Raw genomic sequence first — 23,877 nt, forward strand, 5'->3', positions numbered from 1 at the left:
TTGGTTTTTCTCCGGTACCGGGAACCGAACTCACGACCTTGCGCTTGCCAGGCAGGCGCTTTGCCGCTGAGCTAAATCCCCAGCCCCCTAAGTTTGGTTTTGGTCTCTGTTATCACTCTTTAGTGTCATTCAGTTTTTTAATATGGCTTTATTCAAATGTCTTTCAAGGCTTCATTAAAGACAATAGTATTTCTCTTACAAAGTGAACCAGTGCAAACGCTCTTCTTAAGATCCCTGGAGATGGAGTGGTTGTTACTTAGAATGTGACCACTCAAAACCCTTCACAATGACCATGCATGTGCTTTGTTGAATTTTTAAGGCATTTGGTGTAGTACAGTTGGAGAATTAGTTGCTTGTGTGTTAAATGCCTGACACCTGATAATTCTCTCAAAGGAGAATGGTTTTATTTAGTTTAAACTTAATCTACACAAAAAAATCTGTTGTGTTAATTTGTAGTAAGACTTTATTAAAGTAGATGTTTTAGAGTTTAGTTCAGTTCTTCCACAACTAGTTAAGAGTGAATTGTATGTCAAAACTGAACATATTGGCAGGTCATTCTGTATAAGTTTTTATGTAGAATTGGAGTAAACTTACATTTTCACTTAAAGCTTTTTTTGAAGTGTTTCTTCTACCAGTTATTTTATTTTGACTGTTAATTTATCAACCTCTCTTTAAAAAGTGAGAGGAAAAAAGGCCATAGCATTATCACATTTCTATATATGTGTTCCCTAAACCATATGGTGATTTCTAATTAGAATACAAAAGATGGTGTGATGAGACCTACTTCGTAGTAGCTATGTTGATGGGTGCTACAAAAAGAGAGTTTTCTGGAATTTCCAAGGACACTTTGAGAAAAATTGTATAGTTTATAATTGTCCTTATACTAAAAGTCTGATAAAGTTATTGATGTGCAGATCAAGTTGGTATTTTGAAGCTCATAATTTAATTCTAGATACTTGATCCTCTCAGTCAGCAGCTTGACTTGATTTTTCTTTCTTTTTTTTATAAAACAGCTTCAGTATTTAAATTTCACATGTACTCTCTCAGTAGAGATTTCAAAGGATACTTTGCTGGATGCTTGACTGCCTTGTCTATTTGCTCTTGTTTTGCATGCAAGAGAGAGCCAGAAGCTTTCTTCTCATTGTGTACACATAGTATTAATGGATTTACTCTGCCTGTATCATCTCATTACTGGAAACAGTGAGAAGCGCAGAAGTCTTTCAGTGTATGCAAATAAGGCAGAATCATCTACCTGAGAGTTAATATTCTCCGCTTTTAAGTGTGTTCTAAATCTAATGTTTGTATTTAGAACATAACATCCTGTTCTCTTTTTTTTATGGGCAAAAAGCTAAGCAGGCTCAGGCAGCTGTTTGATGTTGGCTTCAAGTGTTATTAATTTCATATTCTATTATTCTTTTCACTGTAGCACAAGTGAAGCTGATGTGGAGGCTGTCATGGATAAGTTGTTTGATGAGCTGGCTCAGAAACAAAATGATTGTACGTAAGTTAATTTCTCTTGAAAGAGAATACATTTAGAACACAATGCCCAATCTCCACTGACCAATTAATAAGTTCCATTGCTGTATATGGGTTGATGCCACGCTCAAGTGGCAGTCATTGTATCAGCATTTTGTCTAATTTATGTGTTGAATCATGTGCTATTATTCATCAAGCTATGCATTTCCTATCTGTAAGAGATGAATTTTATAGTAATTATCCAGACAAGATTGAGTCTTTGTTCATGTTCCCATAGTAACTAGACCAAGGATTCTAAAAGTGCAAGGCAGAGAGCTGCGGCTGAATAAAGCCTGTGGAACCATTGCCGACTGCACATTTGAAGAGCTGTGTGAGAGAGTAAGTACCCAGGCACGTCCGGACTCATTGGCCTTTTCAGATGTTAAAATACTTCATGTTTCCTTCTGTGCCTGTTTCAGATTTTAAAATACTATTCAGAGTCAGAACTGATTTAAAAGTCTCATTAAGGGAAATACTCATCTATATTTGCCATGTGCTTTTTATAGATATTGGCACAAAATGTGCTCTTGGAGGGGCTCTGAAGCAAAATTAGAAATGCAGAGAGAATTGTCAACTGTTGCTGGAAGCAAAAATAAAGTCATTTCTAGTGCTAGTTTATAAAAGTCAAACATAAGGGATTTTTAAAATATTAGAGATGAGGTTAGTATGTGGGGACAGGGAAGTTACAGTAACGTTACCATTGTCCAAGGATACACAACATAAAGATTTCCCATTCTTGAGACTCACTGTCCATCCACTGTGCCCGAAGATCTCACCTGATGGGGCCAGGGTCAAAGAAAGGGAATTTCAAAAACTCTAACATCTAGACTAGATCATAAATAACCTGTTCCACAGATAAATATGTGCACATAAAGACTGGGCTGCAGATTCATTATAGACATAAGAATTTTGTCTTTCAAAGTTCTGCAATCTCAGTACTCAGGAAATATTTAGTATATTTACTGATTGTAAATTTTTTGAATTAATTAAGTTTATTGGTACATTTTAGGGATTTTATATATATATAGTTTTGAGAGGTCTCTTTATAGAATCTAGGCTGGCTTTGAAGTCACTATATAGCCCAGGCTAGCTCCAAACTCATGCTGATCCTCTTGCCTCAGCCTCCAGAGGATTATAGTCATGGGATGGATTATAGGCATGCTGAAATTATAGGCCTGTGCTGCCACTCCTGGCTTGATTGTAATTATGGAGAGAAATCCAAATTAGATATAACTTTGTGCATAATTCCTTCCTTGACATATATAATCATCCCAACTCTGATTTGCCTTGACTTTTAAGTAACTAAACAGAGTTTGGAGTAAAGGGGAAGGGAAAGTTTTTATTTATACCATTTTGTGAGTACTTTTCTTAAAACCCAATTACTTATTATTTCTGGCCAGAGTAAATCAGTCATTTTTAAACTAGAGAGGTGAGTCCATTGAGCAGTCCTTTAACACTTCAGAACCCATAAGGTTCAGGCTCTGTTAGGGTCCTCTGTCGGGGTAATGCCAGCGATCTTAGTGATCCTATTCTGGTAGATATGGAGCCTCCAGATTTCTAATGGGTCAAGCACATTAAAGTCATAATAATCTAATATCTCCAGATGAATTCTGTTAGAGTTTAGCTTAGGTTTTGTTGGCTTTGCCAGAGAAGAATCTTGTGTACATAAAAGATGAAACTCTTCCTGCAGAAGGGCGCCGCTGAGGATGAGGAAGGGCAGGACCCTTGCTCTTGCGGGGAGAGGCAGGAGTGTGGTCATGGAGCAGGTGCTGAGCACTCATCTGTATTTTTCCATATGCTCATCATTTCAAGGGACTTGAAAAAGGGACAGAAAAAGGCCATTTAGAGACCCAAATCTTCATAGTTTATTTCGGGATGACAGGAATTTCATCTTTAAAATGAAAATACTTATAAAAATGAATCACTTTTATATCCTTTGACAAAAATATGAATTATAATAAATATGAACTAGACTCAGAATATACAATGAACAAATTTCTATTTTTGGCATGACTTTCTTGTGAAAACTCTTAGATGATAAACTGTTATATCCTTCAATTCATGATTTGGTTATTCAGTCACATAGGAAATCATTTTTGTAAAACATCTAAGGATTTCATCCATTTTCTTGATATCCTCTTTTACCTCATGATATTCCAGTTGTTTTCCTTTGGAGTTTTTGTGATGCTGTTGATTTTTTTCTTCTTCAAGTTGGGCAGATCCTTGTTTGCCGGTGACTTTTCATGGATAGATTTTCCCTTTATCTGCATTACAGTTGTGAGACATTTACTGTATCAAATGAGCTTCAAGAGATCAACAGAATACATTGACCCAAAGGAGAAGGTTGGTTCCTACTATTACACTGTGAGAGGGATATTTAAGGAGAGGCTGAATTTTTAAGTGGTCAGTTCATTTGTGACTATTTTCTTGTTAGCATGATTTTGCATTTCTTTGCAGTCTTATAATTGTAGCACTTCAGATATTGAATACTTGCATGAAGAGGACCCTTGAAATCATTCAATTTCAGATGTAGCCTAAACCTCTTAATTAGTTATAATGCTCTCAGAACCAGGCTACATAGTTGCCAAAAAGTATTAAGTAAAGAGAAAACCAAGGTAAAGGAGCAGGTGTCCGGTGCATCCCAGACTGGATCCAGCTTTGGATCACCTTGGCTAGTTTTGTGGGAGGCTCTTGAAACCTGAGACCCAGCCAAGAGCTACTACTCACATCATCATGAAAAAAGCTTTGGTAAGGGGTCAGTGGGTTGACAATCTATAATGGCTGTTTTTGAGCCTTGGCCCTTTCCAAAGAAAGAATGATATATTTATAAATGTTGAAATGCATTAGGTAGAACCTTAACTGTTAGTGTCTTAGTAAGGTAAAAGGAGATTTCAACTAGGAGTCCCTGACATATACCATGAGTAAGCCAAAAACAACCCCAGTGCATCTCTTCCCTTGCTGGTCCAAACACAGTTTCTCACATCTGCAGCCCCGTAGGCTGATGTCTAGCTTTTGGTATCGTTCAGATTCTCTTTCTTTGCATTTCAGCTCTGTCATCCTCAGGGAAGCAGCCTTGGTTAGGAGGCCCCATAGAAGCTACATAATAATAACTAATAGTGCCACACATTGTTCTAAGCACTTTTTCTATGTTAGTTTATTTAATACTTAAATAAGTAGGCACTATTATTGTCCTCATTCGATCAGTTGAGAAATTTGAACTTGGTAGTCTGGGTTACAGCTCTTGTGTTGTTCATTATTCTATCATGTCTAAAAATGTTCTAGACAAGTTTTGCCCAAATCATTAATATAATTCGAATTGTACCATGAAGTCTAGTCAGATCCTTTGTGAGTTCCTACATCTGAGCTAAACTTTGAGACTTTTATGGAACATGAAATTGGCTGGAGAAAAGGCACCCTCCAGTCCTGAAGCCCCCTCTGTGCTGAGAGATAGGACAGAACCACCCAGCTCATAGCCTTGGCATTCCTGTGTCCTCCTGAAGGCTTGCACCACCAGCTAACTAGGGCTATCAAGCCTTACCCTTTCATAAAAATATTGCTGTGTTTTTCTCTCTCTGCCACAGTAAGGAAAAGGTTGGGAGGTGCTCCTGCAGAGAACCATGGAGGGTAGAGGACAGTGTGCTTTGGTGGCCTTTGTTCCCTGCCATTCCTTCCATGTCAGAGCTGCAGCCAAAGGAAATGCAACCAGTTCATCTCCATGGACATGACAGAGGCGTCCATGTCTCCTCTCCTAACTCTGACTTTGACACTGCCACTTAGTGTAATCAGAGGGGAGTGGTCAGAGTTATGGTACTTAGGTTGGTGGTTCACAAAGTGTGGTTCATAGGCCGCCTAGAGGTACCTGAGACCCTTTCAGGGGTGCTAGAGGTCTAAACTCTATGCACACATTTTCCCCTTCTCAGTGGGGCGGCATATACAGTAGTGGTGCAACAGACACCATGGGTAATCATTTTCCCTCCCTTCCCTCCCCTCTCCGTCTCTTGTTCCCCTTCCCATTTGAGAAAGATCTGCCTACTCCCTGTTATCTGTCCTTTATCCATTTGCTTTCAAACGGGAAGAGGATCAAGAGTTGAAGGGAGCAGGGAGGGATAGGGGGAGAAGGAGACAAAAAAGCATTAAGATGTGTTAATATGTACATACCCACTCCCCATTGTAGATGGAATCATTTTATACTGCAGACATGTACTAATAAAAATACATAATTAATAAAATGCTACAAAGTTGAAACAGAAAAGAAACCAGGGTAAAACTGCTGACTTACGCCTGAATCAAGACAGTGGCACCAACCCTCTTCTACATCAAAGTCTTCATTGCTAAGTACTCAGTAAAGACCAACAGCAGCAAAACCAACAAAAAACCAGTTCTACTTGTGTTCTTGAAGAAGCAGCAAAAATTGTAAATTTTGTTTAATTTCAACCTTGCAGACACGTCCTTACAATATTCTTCCCTTGCTCTTGTGGGGAGAATGAACACCTCCACATGTGCAAATACGATAGTTGTCCTGAGGGAAGCCCTCTATAATGTGAAGAACCGTTGTCTGAGTTGCAAGGTGAACTAGCCAATTTTTTTCCTAAAGAACACCATTTTTTATTTAAAAGACTGAATGACAGACAAACTGTGGTTCTGCAGAGTTGGCAGACATTTTCTCACAGTGTTTGACAGATATTTCCTTGAAAATGAATGAAGTAAGACTGTCATTGTCAGTAAAACAACTGACAATATTTGTTACTAGTGATAAAATTTGAGCAAACAAGTAAAAATTAAAACTCTGGAAAACTTGTTTCTGCCATCATGAATTTGACAGTTTCCCAATTCTTAAACATTTTTTTTTTCTGATGAGATTGATGGTGATAATTAACAAATGCAGTATTTTGATAATTGTATAATTAAGTGTGTCAACGATTGGAAGGTCTGACTTATTGAACCAATGTTTTCCAATAATCAGTGCATACTCAGATAAAATCATACATGGCAAAAGATCCATTTGAAATATAAGAAAGAGTAAGTGTCATATCTGTTTTAGCTCTTCTTCAATGTGACAGTTTCTCAGGCCTCTTATTTTTAATGATCTTGACAGTTTTGAGGAGTACCAAGCAGGTATTTTGTAGACTGTCTTTTACTTTGAACTTGTCTGACTTTTCTCTCATGACTAGGCAGGAATTATGGGCTTTGGACAGTAGATCACAGTGGTTAAATGCTATTTATATCACATCATTTTAAGAATCCATACTGTCAACATGATTTATTACCATTGAGATTCATCTTTGTCACACTTGTCTGATATATATCTCTTTGGAAGGAATTTCTTGTTGAGTTTTCATCTAGCGTCAAAAAAGAATATCCAAAATTAATCTGATAGGGCTATTCTAGTTCTTTTCTCTTTTCCAATTACATATCTATGTAGGGCTAAATTTTCTTACTTACTTTACCCAAAACAACTTAATTGCAGGAGATTGAATGTAGAAACTGATATGAGAATCTGAGTTTTCTATTAAATCAGATATTAACGGGTTTTTAAAAAAATGAGATAGTCCCACTCTTACGACATTATTATCATTTTAGAAAACACAATTTTTTTTTTACAAAACTGTTATTCATGTCAGTTTGATCAATTTAATGTGATGGTTTATCATTGCTACTTTGAATGAATTAATAATTACTTTAAATTCTCCACCATTTTCAATTTCTAATATAGGAAACATTGGAAGACATAACCCACCCAAACAAAAGTTCTTTGGATTCCTCAATAATTTCAAGACTATAAAGAGGTCCTGAAATCAAAATGTTTGATCACCACTTGCTTTAGTGTTAAACTTTTATGAACCAAAACTGAAAGAATCGTTTTTAAAGAAAGCAAGCCGAAGCTGAATTCTAAAGGCTTAATGAATAAACTGGTTCTACCTGAATTTTCCTTATTGAGAAATATAATTTTTACACCTGCAGAAAATTGTTTCCTCAACCAATAACTGTGTTCATAAGTATGTATTTGCAAGAGCTGTTTGTTATTTGTGTCTTTAAAATAATGACAGATGTCCAGGTGTGTTTGCAAAAAGTCTAGGCAGGAAATATATCGGTGGATGCATATGCATTGCTGTATGTATTGTTCCCTATCGCCTCGTGTGCTGGCTGTCTCTCTTTTTTGGTTCTTAGTACTGGAAGAGTGGGGTTCCATCAGATACATTCATTGGACAGCACCTATTAACCTTAATTGTATCATATTAGTTTATATAGCAGACTTACAGCCATATCACATAGTATCTTCTGGGGAAGTGGCATTTCTCTTCTCTTTGATTTTTGATGCTTTCATCAGTTTTATTCCAGATGAAACCACTGGTTGGGAACTACTGGTTTGTGCCCGGTGTTTGATACACTGTCAGGAAATACTGAAGGATAACTAGCTTTTATCTATATTATTTGGCCAAGACTCAAGGTTGATGGCATTTGGATGCCAACAGTGGTGATTAGTATCGGAGAATAATGGCATTAATCACCAGAGCTGAGGCAGCTCAGGAATGTCCTTGGCCCTTTAGCCTGCCTAGCAGCAAAACCATTCTTGTAGCATTGTGCATATACCTGGGCCGACCTCTGGCTGTACCCTGTCTGAGTAAGGCAGCCAGCCAGCCTTACAAAAGCAGGGGTGGCAGGTAGATCACAGTGAGATTATGAAGAGCCCGGTAGGGGATGGGTCAGAGTCTTAGAAGGAGGAGTGTAAATCCAGGGTCACAAATGAACCTTCAGTCTTTTGTTTTCTTTCCTGGCCACATTCCTAAACAACCCTTAAACTAGAGTCATGGTCTTAATTTTGGAGAGCACGTTGACAGTCATCTAATCTTTCAAGCAGTGCTGAATACTCCCTAAGACCCTGGTCCCCAATTGTCTTTCAGTGCCAGTTTGGGGCATGCAGTTACGTGTGTAAGATACAATAAAAGACATCTTTAGTTAGGTGTAAAATTTGCCATATATACCTGGATACATCCTCCGCACAAATACAGGCTAGAGCCTGTTTCACACGGGTCCTCAGAATGAGAAAGATTTTGGGAATACAATCCCATAATTTGCCTTTATCATAGTTTGACTTAAAATGTAAAATACTGTATATATGAGTAACTTCTTAGCTGATTCATTATTCTGAAATTTTGGATGTGAAAGAAAAAGAGAATTCTCAAAACTGTCAGTGCATTTATATCATGCTGTTAACTGAGATGGTTTAAAAACATGTCCAGCCTGTAATGGGGAGAACATACTGAAGGATTCCCAGAGGGTCGCAAGGGAGGAATAAATATGCCAAGAACTGTCTGCTTTCCCTGTGTTCTGTCTCAGGGCGACAGTTATTTAGTGAATCAGAACTAGTAGTGCGTAGAAGTGCTCATTCTTTCTGAAGTCACTTGTACTCGAGGAACAAATATGACAAAACTAATGTTTAAAATCTACTTCAGTCCTTGGGGGAAGTATGTCATCTACTTGCTGAGACAATGATGAATTAAAATTTTTAAAAGTTAAAACAGTTGCTGACTTTTTAAAAACAGAATTTGAGCTGGGGGTGCAGCTTTTGCCTCGATTGGGTTTGATACATAGCACTGCGATAAAAATAATTTTAAAAAATCTAACAATAAGACTTTTTTGTTTTGTTTATTTATTGGTTGGTTGGTTGTTGGTTTTTGCTGTGGTAGAGATTGAACCCAGGGGCCTTATATATGGTAGGTAAGTGCTCTACCACTGATCAACAACCTTAGTCCCCAAAACAGAATTTGTTTTAAATTTTAAAGTACATTATGTCATTTTGCTTTTTCAGACCACTAACAATGGCTAATCATAGTTCTAAGACCTATGTGATGAAACACTTGTTAAAATGCTGAGAGGAAAAAAAAATCTAGGTCAACCAATTAACATAATTATAAAATATTTTAAAGAGACTTGTTTAATTTTTTAAAATACCTTTAACACTAATGACTTTTCTATTGACTATCTACCAACTGGATTTTTTCAAATTCTTTGATTTTTTTATGATTTTTAAGTATTTGTTTCCCACCATAGAGCACATGATTTGATATACTCAGATTAGATGAGCTGACTCAAAATTAATTATTAGTACATTGCCAATTAGAATATTCAGTAAGGTATATCTCATTGGATGTTTTCTTACTTTGAGACGTATTTCATGGAAAAAGTTTGAGAATTGTTAGAATATATTGTTATTCTAAAATGGCTCAATGACAATATTGAGTCAAGCAAGTGATTTTGAGTGGAAAAAACTATGAATGAGCTGTAATGTCATAGGAATTGCAAGATCTCCACATAATTTAGGGTCAACTTTATTTAACCCTTATATCTATTATTGTTGATCAAGAAATATATGTTAAGGTTTCCCTTTCAAGATTATTACTTTGATTCAGTGGTCAAGAACATTATTAAGGGGCTGGGGATTTAACTCAGTGGCAAAAGCGCCTGCCTGGCATGCGTAAGGTCGTGAGTTCGGTTCCCGGTACCGGAGAAAAACCAAAAAAAAAAAAGAACATTATTAAATGTGTTCATAGCTGCATACCTATGTTATGAAGAATATAAAAAACTATAAGACAGTTGTTTCAAAGAGTTCACAGTTTAGCAAAGAAAGTAACATGAACCAAATAACACAGTAGAGTGCAAAGAGGTCCAGCTGAGTCAGACCGTATCGATTCTGGTCCTACCTTAGATATGACTTAACTGAGCTGCCTCAGGTAGTTTACCTAACCAGTCAGTGATCAACTCATTTCTTTCAGCTGTTGTCTAGTCTAACGAACTGTGCTCACTAGTTGGTTACATATTATGAGGACATTGCAAGTTAAAAGTAAGGATCTTAAGGGCTAGGAGGTCTTCAAAGAGATATGAGATTTCAATAAATTAATCTTAACATTGAAAGAGGAGTAGAATTTAGATGAGTAGAGCAAAGGTATTTTAACCATGATCTGAACAAGCATTTCATGCGGTTTGTTTATTTGTTTGTTTGTTTTGAGTTGGGGAGCAGAAGATACCTGTTTAATGAGAGCAGAGTGCATGGTAGAGAAAAAAGGAAAATAAAAATTTCAATTCCAAGTAGATCCACTGTAAAATCCAGGCAGAGAAATAATTTTTCTTATTAGGATTCACAGAGAATCATTTTAGGTTCTGAGTTGGAACATGGTACCCAAAGTAATGTTTTGGCAAGACTTATGGGGCAGTCTACTTAGAAAAGGCTGTAACTTTCACCAGTATGTTCCAGTGGATCAGCAAACAGTGTTTCCTCTTGGGAATGTTCTTTCAAGAAAAGAAATTTGATTAAACATACCAACATGGTAGGTGTTTAAGTTACTGTATGCAAGGTAAGAAGCAGAATCCTACCCTTTTATATTATATATCACTTCTCTATAACCATTCAACAATTGTTTACTGAGTACATAATGGAAGGCCAGCATAGTTCTATGGTGCTATAGAGGGTACCAAGATAAGTAAGAATCAGCCTCTATTCTTAACACAGTATTAATTTAGAAGAGCTCAGGAGAGCAGAAGAAAAAAAATTTAGAAGACAAAGTGTGATCAAAACACAAATCAGTAGACTATAAGGCAGAATATAATTAGTACTTCAGGATAAGTATGTTCAGAATATTCTGAATTACCAAAGAAGAACTGAGTCCTGAAATCTAGAGGGTTGGAGATTCTGTCATGCAGTGGCAGGTGGAGAATTAGTTAACTGTTAAATTCTTTCTAAGCAAAGAGGGTCAAGAGGAAACTTGTGTGATTTCTTCCTCTGAGCTTTTATGTTTTGTTAAAAACACAGAAATGGAAAGCACAGGTTATATTCAGAGAACTACAGACTCAGGAGGGCTATGTTTTTGTTAATGACAGATTAGCTTCTATTTACTTGATCATGTAAACTGGACAAAATCTGAAAAATAATTCAGAAGATACTGGTGACCAAATGTTGAAAGTAGAGCACAGCCAACATCTGGAAGAAAGAGTTGGTACCAGTGAATTTCTCATTGTTACAGTTTTTTGCCAAAGGGAAGATCACAGTTGGCTAAAACTCAGTAGAAACTGGCAGTATTCCTGGCTTGAGGAACCAGAAGAGGGAGTAAGTGAATGATCATAGCAGCTGGAAATCTGGAGTAGCCTGAAATTCTTCACTCAAACGATGCCCCAATCTTGAACTGGCCTGTGAAATATGTGTGAACAAATAAGGTAACAACAGCAGTCTCAGCAGAGATTCCAGTGTTGTCCATCACAGAGGAGATAGAGTTTGGAGCTTTAAGATTAGCCAACTTAGTTATCTGCTAAACAGTGAACAATACATAAGGACTCTAGGTCTCTACAACATGTACACAATATCTAGAGTACAATCCAAAATTACTGGATGTATGCAGGCATAGGAAAATATGATACATTTTTCAAGAGAGAAGGTAATCAACAGACCGTGAGATGACACCAATATTGGAATTAGAGACAAAAGTTTCAAAGTGCTTTAGTAACCATGCTCAAAGATGTAAAGGAAACTATAGTGGTAATGAATGAACATATAGGGAATCTTAGCAAAGAAATTGAAAATTTAAAAAGAACCAAACAGAAAGTCTAAAACTAAAAATGTTTGATTGTAGACCAAAAAGTTTAAAAATTTTTAAAAAATTTAAAAATAGACCTAGAAATTTTTTAAAAATTAAAAATTTAAAAATTTAAACACTGTATGTGTTTAATACCAGATTTTGGAAGACTGGGGAGTTAGTGAATTAAAGATGTATCAGTAGAAATTATGCTTTCTGGAAAATTTGGAGAAAAAGATTGAAAAAAATGAGCAAAACCTCATGATGTAAGAAACTATCCAAAGATTTAACATACATCTTTGAATTCCTGGAAAGAAAACATTTGCCAGAATAAAAGAATAGGAAAGAAAAATATTATTGAAGAAATGATTGAAAAGATTTAAATTTACAGACTCCAGAGCTCATCAATCACCTAGCAGAGACAAAATGAATCACTTTGGCTACATCATCGTTGAACTGCTGAAAGCCAGTGATAAAGAAAGTTATCAAAGCAGCCAGGGGAAGGAACAGTACTGTGGCCAAGAGCTGGCTTTTCATCAGAGGCAATGGAGGCTAGAAAACAGGGCAGCATCTTTAAAGTATTAAAAGAAAAAATGAAACAAAACATTTGATAATATAGTTCAGATTAGAACCTCCTTCAGCTAAAAATAATAAATAATAAAGCTCCTCATTTTAAACAGATCTTTATTGGATAACATGGCAAAGATGTACAAGAGTGGCACTACTGCTAGTGTATATGGAGCTTTTGTGTGCATTAGATAAAGTAGCCCCTCCAGATGTCCAGGGAACTAAGAGTGAATTGTGCTTATATGTGAAAGAAAGGGTACCCTTTCCTCTAGGTTGGTGCTGCCCCTTCACTGGGGTATATGCTTTGGCCAACAGAATAGACTAAATGTTGCCTCCTAATCATTCCTTTTGCTTTGGCAAGGGGAAACACAGAAGTGACACCCAGGATTTGGAGGCAGATTTATTTACGTCAATAGGCACTGATCGGGATCATCCCCAACATATCAGGCCCTGATCTCTGGTGGTCTAGGGCTTATATGAGATAAGCAAGCAGGAAGTACAGAGGCAGAATGGCTTGTCAGTTGGGGATTGGTTTGTACAGTGTGCATCATGGTGACCAGCTATGCATCATAGTGACCAGTAATGCATCGCCAACTGTTTCTAAGACACAGAAGCAACTGGAACTGGAACAGGAACCATTACCTGGGCAACTAAGAGACTGAAGTATACTGGCGGGGGGGGAGGCACTTTCTGTTACACTGTCATTAGGAGCGGGTCTGTATGATAGAACGAGATGAATATGAGAGAAATCTTGAGGACTAAATGTGACGGGGGTCAGAGCTGAGGACAAGCCATCTAGGTCTCTGGCATTTTCAGTCCGGACAGCTAGAGAAATGACAGATCAGAAACACCAGAGGAGCTTACAAACGATGGGAAGCCTACGGCTGAAGATAAAGAGCTAGAAGTCATTTATAGAAATACATTCATTCGGAGCCTAAAGTTGAAGAAATCATCTGAACTAAGCTAAGAAAATGGAAGAGAAGAGGATATAGAGGGTATTGAAAAGTGAGCTATAAAGGGACCAGTGGAAGGGAACAACCAAGGTGATAGTATGGTTGAATCAAAGGCCCGGTATGAACAGTAATTTCCCACTTTTTAAAAATAGAAGTGGGGCTGGGGATTTAGCTCAGCGGCAAAAGCGCCCGCCTGGCAAGCGCAAGGTTGTGAGTTCGGTTCCCGGTACTGGAGGGGGAAAAAAAAAAAAAAATAGAAGCAATTTATTAGATTGGTAACATCTTGGGATTTGGATGCTACTTTGTGGAAAGACAACATAATAAGCCACTGCTCTTGAAGTAATTAATTGAATTTTCTACTTTTCCACCTTAACATATGTGAAAACTCTTAGGAATTATAAATTACTATACACATTTATACAGAAATACGAAAATCACTGTACATACCTTGTGATACCAATTTCTTTCCTGAAGTTTTGGATCATCTCTCTGTCATGTCCTAGTATAAATCCAGATTGCTAAATTTTCTTATCTTCCAGGCTGTTGCAGCTTTTTTTTTTTTTTTTTTTTTTTTACAAGAAATCAAACTCAGGGCCTTGCACTTTTGCAGCTTTTGTCTTTGTTTTTGGTAGCACTGGGGATCGAACCCAGGGCCTTGAGCATACTAGGCAAACAGTCCACCACTGAGCAACACCCAGATCCGGTGTACAATTTTTTCCTTTTCTTTGGTTTGCCCCACGCCCCCATGGTGGTGTTGCTGTGCTGCCCAGGCTGGTCTCAAACTCCTGAACTCACATGATCTTCTTACCTCAGCCTCCCAAGGGAGGTAAGCCCCACCTTGATGGCACAATACATTTTAAATTTTCTTTGTTGCTTTACTAAAGCCAATATTATATTGTTTTTCTCAAGCGCCTTTTGCCTTTGTACCAAATTTCTTTAATTCCATGTTCATGAAATAGATTTCTAATTTCCTACACTGAGCTATTTCCTACTCTTGAAAATCCACCTTCTCTAAGAATACCACTCTATATAATTAGCACTGTGCAGTGGATCGATACTCAGTACATACTTGTTAACGAACAAAGTTAAAAGAACTACTGTTTATTACTTGAAGTTCTGACACTTATTTTTCCTGGTTCTCTTTTGCTTGCTGTTTAACTAAAAGGAACTAAGTAACAAAATTCATTTAAAAAGAAACAGAAGAATTTTCATAAGTATTATCCGATACATGCTTATCTGATTCCAAGAAGTATTTTATGTGTGCATGCACACATACAAGTATTCACACATGTGTACACAAATAGAATTCTGTAAACAGCATTTGTACAATGTCAAGGCAAAGAGAACATAAAGAATAACTAAGTGGAAAGACAGAAAAAGTTAGTATATATCAGTCCCTGTCATAAACTACATGGTTCTTAAAATTGGACGATTAAATCTTTCAGCCTCCTGTCAGCCAGAGAGGGAAAAAGAATATTCAGTAAGTTAGAAACCAGAAGCAAATCAGAGCAAGGGAAGATTTACTGGCACACGGGCTTCCTGAAGAGACCTCTGAAAGACGCCAGTGCAAGGTTTCCCCAGTGCCGTGTCTGCTGCTCAGGATCTGATTGTACAGATCCTTATAAGTAAACTCAGAAAATAATGTCAAGGGTTCAGTAAAACTCATGCTATAAAGTCAAAAAGGTGCTTCACAAGTGAACTTTTCTCTGAATTATCGAGCTTGATCCAGAAAAAGGTTGAAGTGCTTAGAGGTTGGGTAGGTAGAGGTCATTTGGGCTGTAATTCAAGGTTGTCTTTTAAGCAAGAAAATGGAGTGAATAATTTTATCAATCTGTTTGTACTTTGAAGTTGGGCCCTTTCCGTATCCAGGAGCCCAGAGAAGTTCTGATTTACTGTTAATATCTTTATACGATGAGTTAGAATTTTGTACCAAGTAGTCCTGTGATTTGAAAAGCAGAAGAACAGGAAGAAGAAGAAGAAGAGAAAAGAGAAGAAGGAGGAGAGGGAGGGGGAGGGGAGGGGGAGGGGAAGGGGAGGAAAAGAAAGAAAAAGAAGAGGTTTTCAAGTATCTAAGCTTAAGGAGGCTTCAGTTTTTCTCCACTGGACTCTCACAGGAAATAAAACAACAGCAGCAAAAAAATAAAACACAAGTAACATAGCCTGTGCATTTATAAGACTTTCACATATTCAAAAGTTATAATTCTCCAATTTAAAATAAATTCCTAGCTATTCTACACCCATTTCTCTCTTTTCTTTTTAATATCCTAAATATCACTCGCCATGCCGCCTAAACCACCCTCATCTCTAAAGGAGATAGTTGCATTCATTCACCTTACATTTCATGTGCACATACAAGACTGCACCAGAGGGTCTAGAACCTCCTCTGGCACCACGTGGATCATCTTTTCACATTTCTTATGAAATATTTCTTCTTTTTTTCTTACAAAGGTGTCATTTTTAATAGTATGAATATAGATACATATATCAGATATTTCTATGTGATATATTAGAAAACAAAATGAATAAACTTTAGGATATATCCATCTTTGAGCATGTTTTCTGAAAATTATATTAACATCAATATTTTAATATTTCTACTGGTCTCTTCTATATGAATAAATTTCAAAGTATTTTCAAAATAGTCTTACATATGTAGAATTTGAATTCATTCATTTCTTTCACATATTTCACAATATCCATATATACCTAATGCTTTTCCACATTCCATATATAGGGATTGTCCAGAATATGACATCATTCTGAAGGATAGCATCTCTGTCAACTGAAATTTTCCCCACATTCCTTTTATGCAGTTACTCCTCAGTTTGGGACCAATTTCCTATTTTTAAAAAGAAAACTTTGCAGCAAATCTTTTCCACACTGCCTATATACACAGAAGTTTTCTCATATGTGCACTGTTTTCTGTATTTGACAGCATTTCTTTGCTGTCAAATGTTTCCCTCCATTGTTAAAAAGGCATGTGGTTACATCCCCGTATGAATTCTTCCAGGTTTGTGACTATCACTTTGGTGGTAGAAAGATTTTCCACAGTCATTGCATGCACAGGTTTTCTGCACATTGTGGGTTCTTTCATGACGTTGATAGAGAGTGTGTTGAATGCTTTCTAACATTGCTTACATATGTAGGGTTTCTCCCCAGTGTGAGTTCTTTCATGCACTACAACTTTGTCATGTACACTGAATTCTTTCCCACATTGCTTACATGCATAGAGTTTCTCCTCTGTGTGTGTTCTTTCATGACGTTGACAGTGACTGTGTGTGCTGAATGCTTTCCCACATTGTTTACAGGCATAGGGTTTCTCCCCAGTGTGAATTCTTTCATGTACTACAAGCTCACAGTTTTGCTTGAATGCTTTCCCACATTGCTTACGTGCATAGGGTTTCTCCCTAGTGTGAATTCTTTCTTGTATTAGAAGGTCACCATTTATGCTGAATGCTTTCTCACATTGCTTACATGCATAGGGTTTCTCCCCAGTATGAATTCTTTCATGTACTACCTGGTAGCCTTTTCAGTTGAATGCTTTCCCATATTGCTTACACACATAGGGTTTTTCCCAGTGTGAATTCGTTCATGTACTACAAGTTTATCACTTATGCTGAATGCTTTCCCACATTGCTTACATGCATAGAGTTTCTCATTGTGTGTTCTTTCATGACACTGACAGTGACTGTGTGTGCTGAATGTTTTCCCACATTGTTTACATGCATAGGGTTTCTCCCCAGTGTGAATTCTTTCATGTATTAGAAGGGAACACTTTTGATGGAATACTTTCCCACATTGCTTACATGCATAGGGTTTATCCCCAGTGTGAGTTTTTTCATGTACTACAAGGTTACCATTTGGGCTGAGCGCTTTCCCACACTGTTTACATGCATACAGTTTCTGCCCAGTGTGAATGCTTTCATGCACTCTACAAGGTCACAGTGTTGGTTGAATGCTTCCCCGCACTGCATACCCACATGGGGTTTCTCCCCAGTGTGAATTCTTTCATGTACATGAAGGTTACCGTTTTGGCTGAAAGATTTCCCACACTGCTTACACACATAGGGTTTCTCCCCCGTGTGTGTTCTGTTATGTGTTTCATAACCTGTGACTGTACTGAGTATTTTCCCACATATTTTGCAATCATAAGTTTTCTCCCGAGTGTGAGTTCTTTCATGATTCCGACAGGCATTGTGCCTGTTAAATACTTCCCCACATTGCTTATATACATATATTTTCTCTCCTGTGTGGGATGTTTTATGTCTATAAAATGAGGTCGTAAGAGCAAATCCTTTTCTGCATTGATTACATATATAACATATCTCTCCAGTATGAATTTTTTTATGTTTTGGGTAGGAATTACTAACAACAAACAAATGCATTTACACATTTCTTACTTACATGGGGTTTCTCTTCGGCATGTCTTCTTTCAAACTTCTGGGTAAGGTATAAAGAATTAAAACTATTCTCACAGTGTTTGTATACATATGGACTCCCCAAACTCTGATTATTTTTATGGAATAGAACATCTTTTGGTGTTGTGGGAGCCTTCATACTTTTCTTACCTACAAATGTTTTCTGCCCAGTGTGAGTTTGTTCACTAAGTTCAGAGTTGGCCTCTCCCAACTGCCCATATCGATCGGGTTCCTCTCCAGTCTTTCTCATTGTATGCTTCTGAATGGACTGGGAAACACTGCAGTTACTTCTATGTTCATTACATTTATATAGCTTCTCTTCAAATCTCAAATAATTCTCTGTATCATATCTTAGATTTCTTGAGCAAATTTTGTCCTCTTCAATTTGGTGGTTAACCCATGTTCTAACTATAGCATTAACATTCATAAGTGTTTCCCATATCACATCTCTGTAGAGCTTCTTTTGGGATGGATTCAGCAAAGCCCACTCTGCCGAGGTGAAGTTCACAGCTACATCCTCAAGGGTCACTTTCTCCATGGCATGGCTTGAGAGTCTCTGAGGATCCTTTGCAGCCCTCAGTAAGAATTTAAGAAAAGAAGTATAGTGAGCTGTGGGCTCTCAGCTCTGAACTCACAGCACAACAGCACCAGGACCCTGGAAGAGCCCTCCTTCTTTGGAAATATTTCAAAGCCAGACAAATTTACAAAACTGTCCTTCCTCCCGCAGAGATGCAGCAAATACTGCCCTCTAGTGAACGGATGCTCAGTTTAACTGGATTATATTAATAATCAAGTGCCAGCCTTTAAGTGCAGATTTCAGTCATTTTGATAAAATAATGCTATTACTAATTATGTCACTGTAATATGCATCCTTATTAGAAGTTCTACTTTATACATGGAATGCAGAGAAATGTGAAAATATGATTCAGGTTTGCCACATACCCTTATTATCTTCTGTAGTCTCTACAAGTAGGTATCATACCACTATGTCTGAGGTATTAATAATACTGTTTAAATTTCCACGTACTTTGACTAAGAAAATGCCCTTTTCAGTAAGAAAAAAAGAAGGTTTTTTATAGCATTATTTAATTTTATTTATTTATTTTTTGAGACGGGGTCTCGCTATGCAGTTCAAGCTGGCCTTGAGCTCACTTTATAGACCAGGCTGGTCTTGAACTCGCAACGATTCTCCTGCCTCAACCTACTGAGTGCTGAGATTACAGGCATGTGCCACCATGCCTGGCTTATAGTATTATTTTAATAAATAAGTTTGAAATTATTCTAGCACCAATTAAGCTGGTTTTCTTCCCCTTGCCAATTTTTTCCCAAAATCTACTGAATTTCTAATATCCAGAGTAGCAATTTTTAAAAATCTAGCTGTTTGTTCTGTATTGTTATTTGAAGGGTTAATTCCACATGTTTAACAGTAGAGGATCACGTTAAACTAAATCCCTTCCAACCAGAAACTCTTTAAAGAGATACTAAACTAACCAGTGAGTCTGAGGATGCAGCGCAGTGATAGAGCACTTGGCAGTCGTGTGCAGGTCCCTGAGTTCAAGCCCCGGCACTGCCACAAAGCAACCCCAGCAACCATAAAAAACCCCCACTAACCAGTGAAGTATGCACAATTGTACATGGCATGGTTTTTTTTTTTTTAATGTCATTCAATTATTGTGAGAACTAGCAGGAGAGTCGAGGCAGGCTAAATAACCTTACAGTAGAAGTAGGTTCCAGAACATGGTCACACAGCCTTACAAACCTGAGAAGCAAGCCTGTTTGTTAGACTCTAGGCTGCCTTCTGGCTGTGCCTGACACCACAGTTAAACTAGAAGGTTAGTTGCGTAAGTACCTGGACAGGACTTTCTAACTGCAGAAGAGTTTGAGCATCTTTCTGAGTGGTGAGCTCTGAGTTACACCAACTCATTTACTGTTGTAATTCTGTTTTCTAAAAGGGGCAACTCACATCTCCGTCTAAATTTGGAATGTCTATAAAATAATTGGACATCCCAGTGAGGTGCCAGCCAATTGTTTAACGAAGTGTAGCCTGGAGGTGCTTTTGCTGTGTTTGTGTATTGCCTTGAAGTTGTGCTGATACTTACATTCCCTGATGCCTGTTAATAAGGATGCTAGTGATAATGGTCTCCTTCATATTCTTTTAACAGTGTGCTTTTAACCTAGCCCCACACTTTCCATTTTGGTTCTATGTGCTATAGGAGTCAAAAGGCTTTGTGGCTTAGTGGAATTTTCCACTCCCTCCACCTTCCAATAAACTAGAAGTATTCCTAGGAATAAATCCGGCACACGGCTTGTCACATGGTAGGCATTCAGTAGATCTGATTTGGTGTGGTGTTGTTATACCTGGAGAAAGTTGTGAGTTCCAGTATCTCCTTTGATAGCTCCATAATGTGGGGATCTCTATTATATACACAATGCTCGTCAAGTGGGGAGGGGAGGGGAACATCCTCCTCTAGTTTTCACCTTGTTTTTTTGTTAAGTCATTATAAAAGCTCTTTGTTAAAATAAAAATATGACACCTCCCCCAAAGAGTATCGTATGAATAATTATAGGGGATAGACTGTTCATGGAAGGTCTGGTAGATTTAGGTAGAATACTTCACTGCTATTCAGACGACATAAGCCAAACAGTACAACTTTTCCTCAGCACTCCTAAGAACACCCTCTGCAGTAGAATTCGTATAGGTTGATCGTATTTCCTAGAAAAGTGAGATATTTCCAAGCTGAGTAATATGGACTTAATATAAATTAAGGTTATCTGATTCTTGGGAAATTATTTACTCTGCAAATACATTCCAGTATTCTGTTTTTCTAATTATTGTTTTAATTTGGAATTTGACATATGTAAGTTGTTTTCACATCAACTCGTATGGTGGTTTCAGTTTGTTTTGAGAAGGACACATTCATCCTAATTCAGTTAAGCAGTTTTCCCCTAAGGTTCTTCTCTTTAAAATATGAGGTATTGTCATGACTGTGTAAACAAAGCAAGATGCCACGTACAATTATTTAGTGAGGAGCTGTCAAGATATCACTACAAGGATTTATAAAGAAGAGTCTGTATAGATGAAGAGTTACCCTTAAGATAGGATAATCTAGGCAGAGCTTGAGACAGTAATCGTCCTACTTGAGCTGAAATAATGGTGCAGAATAAGCATTAGTGAGACAGAGGGAAAGGAAGCTCAAGCTGACAGCTCCTTCATAGATGCTAAAGTGGATCGACTGCTCACGCAGGAGAAGGCAGTCTGGCGGTGGCATTTCTGTGTTTCACCTTGACGTGGCATTGAGAAAATCCCCACTCCTGGCACCAGGGCCAAACCCAAAATGGACAGCTGTGCCATTTCTCATACAGGAGAAAAGACAGCAAGCAAGCTCTTTATTCCTGAAAGTTTGTTAGAGAAACTGTGCTACATATAATCCAGCTGTACATTCTCAGTAAATTAACGAAAACAAACGCTATTTGCAAACTCATTATAGATTTAAAGTTCTTTAAGTTTTCATCAGGTTTCCGCAGAAACAAAGAGTTTGAGACAATAGTCGAGAATGCACAAACCACCGAATAAGTGGATTTTAATTGTTCCTGTCTAGAAAATTATTCAGGTAACCAGCCATATCAAAGACTATTAAACTTTTTAATTGCTCAGGTAGAAAAATGGAGAATGTCATCATTATCATAAGAAGAATCTGCATTAGATAATGCTACTTGAATTTTGAACTAGAATAACATACTCAAGGATGCTCCTAACTGAAGTGTCATTTAGTACTCACAAGTAATCATATGCTTTCATTATTCATGGGGCACAATACATGAATTCGCAGTACTAACAGTGGTTTCGGAAAGTGTCTTATGCTATGGTTTACTTACACAGGAAGCTCAGCTAACACAAAATAAAGGTATAAATATTTGCAACTGTTATAGATATATATATGTATACAAATTTAGTTGTATGTTAGTGTGGTTAAAAGAGTGGAGAAATGTTTTGCAAAGTTCTTATGGGATTTAGCACAATGCCTCATGTTTATTAAGCACTCAGTGGTTATAGCTGATTTAGAAGAAGTCCTGATGATAGTGTATTCATTCATTAATTATATACAATGCAAGACTGTTCACTGACATTGCTAGTCAGAATATCAGTACAGAGGTGAATAAGATAGGACTGTCCCTTCTGGAGCTTGTAGTTTTGTTTTGTTTTGTTTTTGGTTTTTTCTCTGGTACCGGGAACCGAACTCACGACCTTGCGCTTGCCAGGCAGGCGCTTTTGCCGCTGAGCTAAATCCCCAGCCCCTGGAGCTTGTAGTTTTGTACAATGACATAAACAAGAGCAGCAGTGGCAAATTTAAATAGAGTCATAGTTTCTCAAATTATTTAGTATAGTCACACACTGCTTACCAAAGGAATGGGTTCTGAGCAGTGTTTGGTTAGGTGATTTTGTTATTGTTCACATATCGTAGAATAGACTTACACAGCCTAGATGTAGCAGACTACAGACCTATACTGTAGACTACAGACCTAGTAGTAGAGTTTACTGTTCCTAGGGGACCAACCTGAGCAACATGTTGCCACACTGGCTGTGACACAATAGTATTTGTATATCTAAACATCAAAAAATGTACAGTAAAAATACTAGATAGGATTTTTCAGCTCCATCATAACTGTATGAGGCCATCATTGTCTATGTGATCAAAATATTATTATGTGACCCATGACTACAAATCCATTCATGTTGAATATTTTACATATTCACTTTGGATAATTATTAAAGAAGATGCAGGGGATTAAGTAGCTGAAATAAAAACACATTAAAAATACTTGGAATTAGTAAAGAACTTCAACATTGTGTCTCTACATCATTCTGCTTTTACTTTTTTCAGAACATAATTTTCTCTTTCCTTTGGAAAATACAGAAAAATTTTTAAAATGAAGATCCTTGTCATATATATAGAGAGAGAGCAAAACAGATATCTTAATTATAATTTTGCATTATGCTTTTTCCCACTTAGCTTGTTATTGTAAGCATGTTTCCGTATCATAAATATTTTTGTGAACACGATTATTTGTTGGCAACATATTATTCTATTATATCAATGCATATTTTTCTATTCTATCAACATGTCTTAATTTATTGACTCATTCTATTGTTGTTAGACATTAAGGTGACTTTTTGGTTACATAGTTATAAATAGCCTTGTAAAGGTGCAGCCTTTGGTGGAATTTCTGATCACTCCTTCCTAATTTCCATAAGTGGAATAACTAAGTCATTTTTATTTTTTATTAATTTTTATACAACTTTTAAAGGGCTTTTAATACAGCCCAACAAATTGTTTTCTTGTTTGTCATTTTATTTATTTATTATTTGTTTATTTATTTATTTATTTATTTTTTGGTACCGAGAATTGAACTCATGACCTCGGTCTTGCCAGGCAAGCACTTATGTCACTGAGCTCTATCCCCGGCCCAAAATTGTTTTCTTGAAAAAGTGAACAAATTTGCCCTCTTGGTAGTGATGACTGCAACCATTATATGCTTGTTGGCATTGAGCAGCATTATTTATTTTCTTTGGAAAATTGCTACAGAAAAAATGATAATATTCTTACTTTGTCTTTCTTTGCTTCCTGTTGACTTGACTGTGTTTTCCCTTTATTTATTAGCCCCTTATATTTTTGTTCTGTGAATTGTCTATTCAAAACCAATATCCATTTTTCAATTTTTTTTTTTAATTTTAAAAATAAAAGGAGGAAAACATTGACAGACAGACAACCTTTTACAAAATAGCAAAAGAACAGTCCAGACAATACAGAGTAACAAACAAAGTGGTGGGAAATTAACAGTGCTTCTTGTATTACATAA

At 37.1% G+C, this 23,877-nt stretch overlaps 1 protein-coding gene across 3 annotated transcripts in view; it reads left to right on the forward strand.

Annotated features, from left to right (window-relative positions):
* The window catches only part of Lace1 (lactation elevated 1), a 231,154-nt gene that overhangs the window by 186,215 nt on the left and 21,062 nt on the right, over positions 1 to 23,877 (forward strand). For all 3 annotated transcript variants that reach the window (XM_005377845.2, XM_005377846.2, XM_013510900.1), the window contains exons 9-10: positions 1,427 to 1,497; positions 1,754 to 1,854. In XM_005377845.2, coding sequence (XP_005377902.1) covers positions 1,427 to 1,497; positions 1,754 to 1,854 — 172 coding nt within the window. The remainder of the gene's footprint in view (positions 1 to 1,426; positions 1,498 to 1,753; positions 1,855 to 23,877) is intronic.

Source organism: Chinchilla lanigera, unplaced genomic scaffold (genome assembly GCF_000276665.1).
Source record: "Chinchilla lanigera isolate Chin_1 unplaced genomic scaffold, ChiLan1.0 scaffold00010, whole genome shotgun sequence".
Lineage (NCBI taxonomy): Eukaryota > Metazoa > Chordata > Mammalia > Rodentia > Chinchillidae > Chinchilla > Chinchilla lanigera.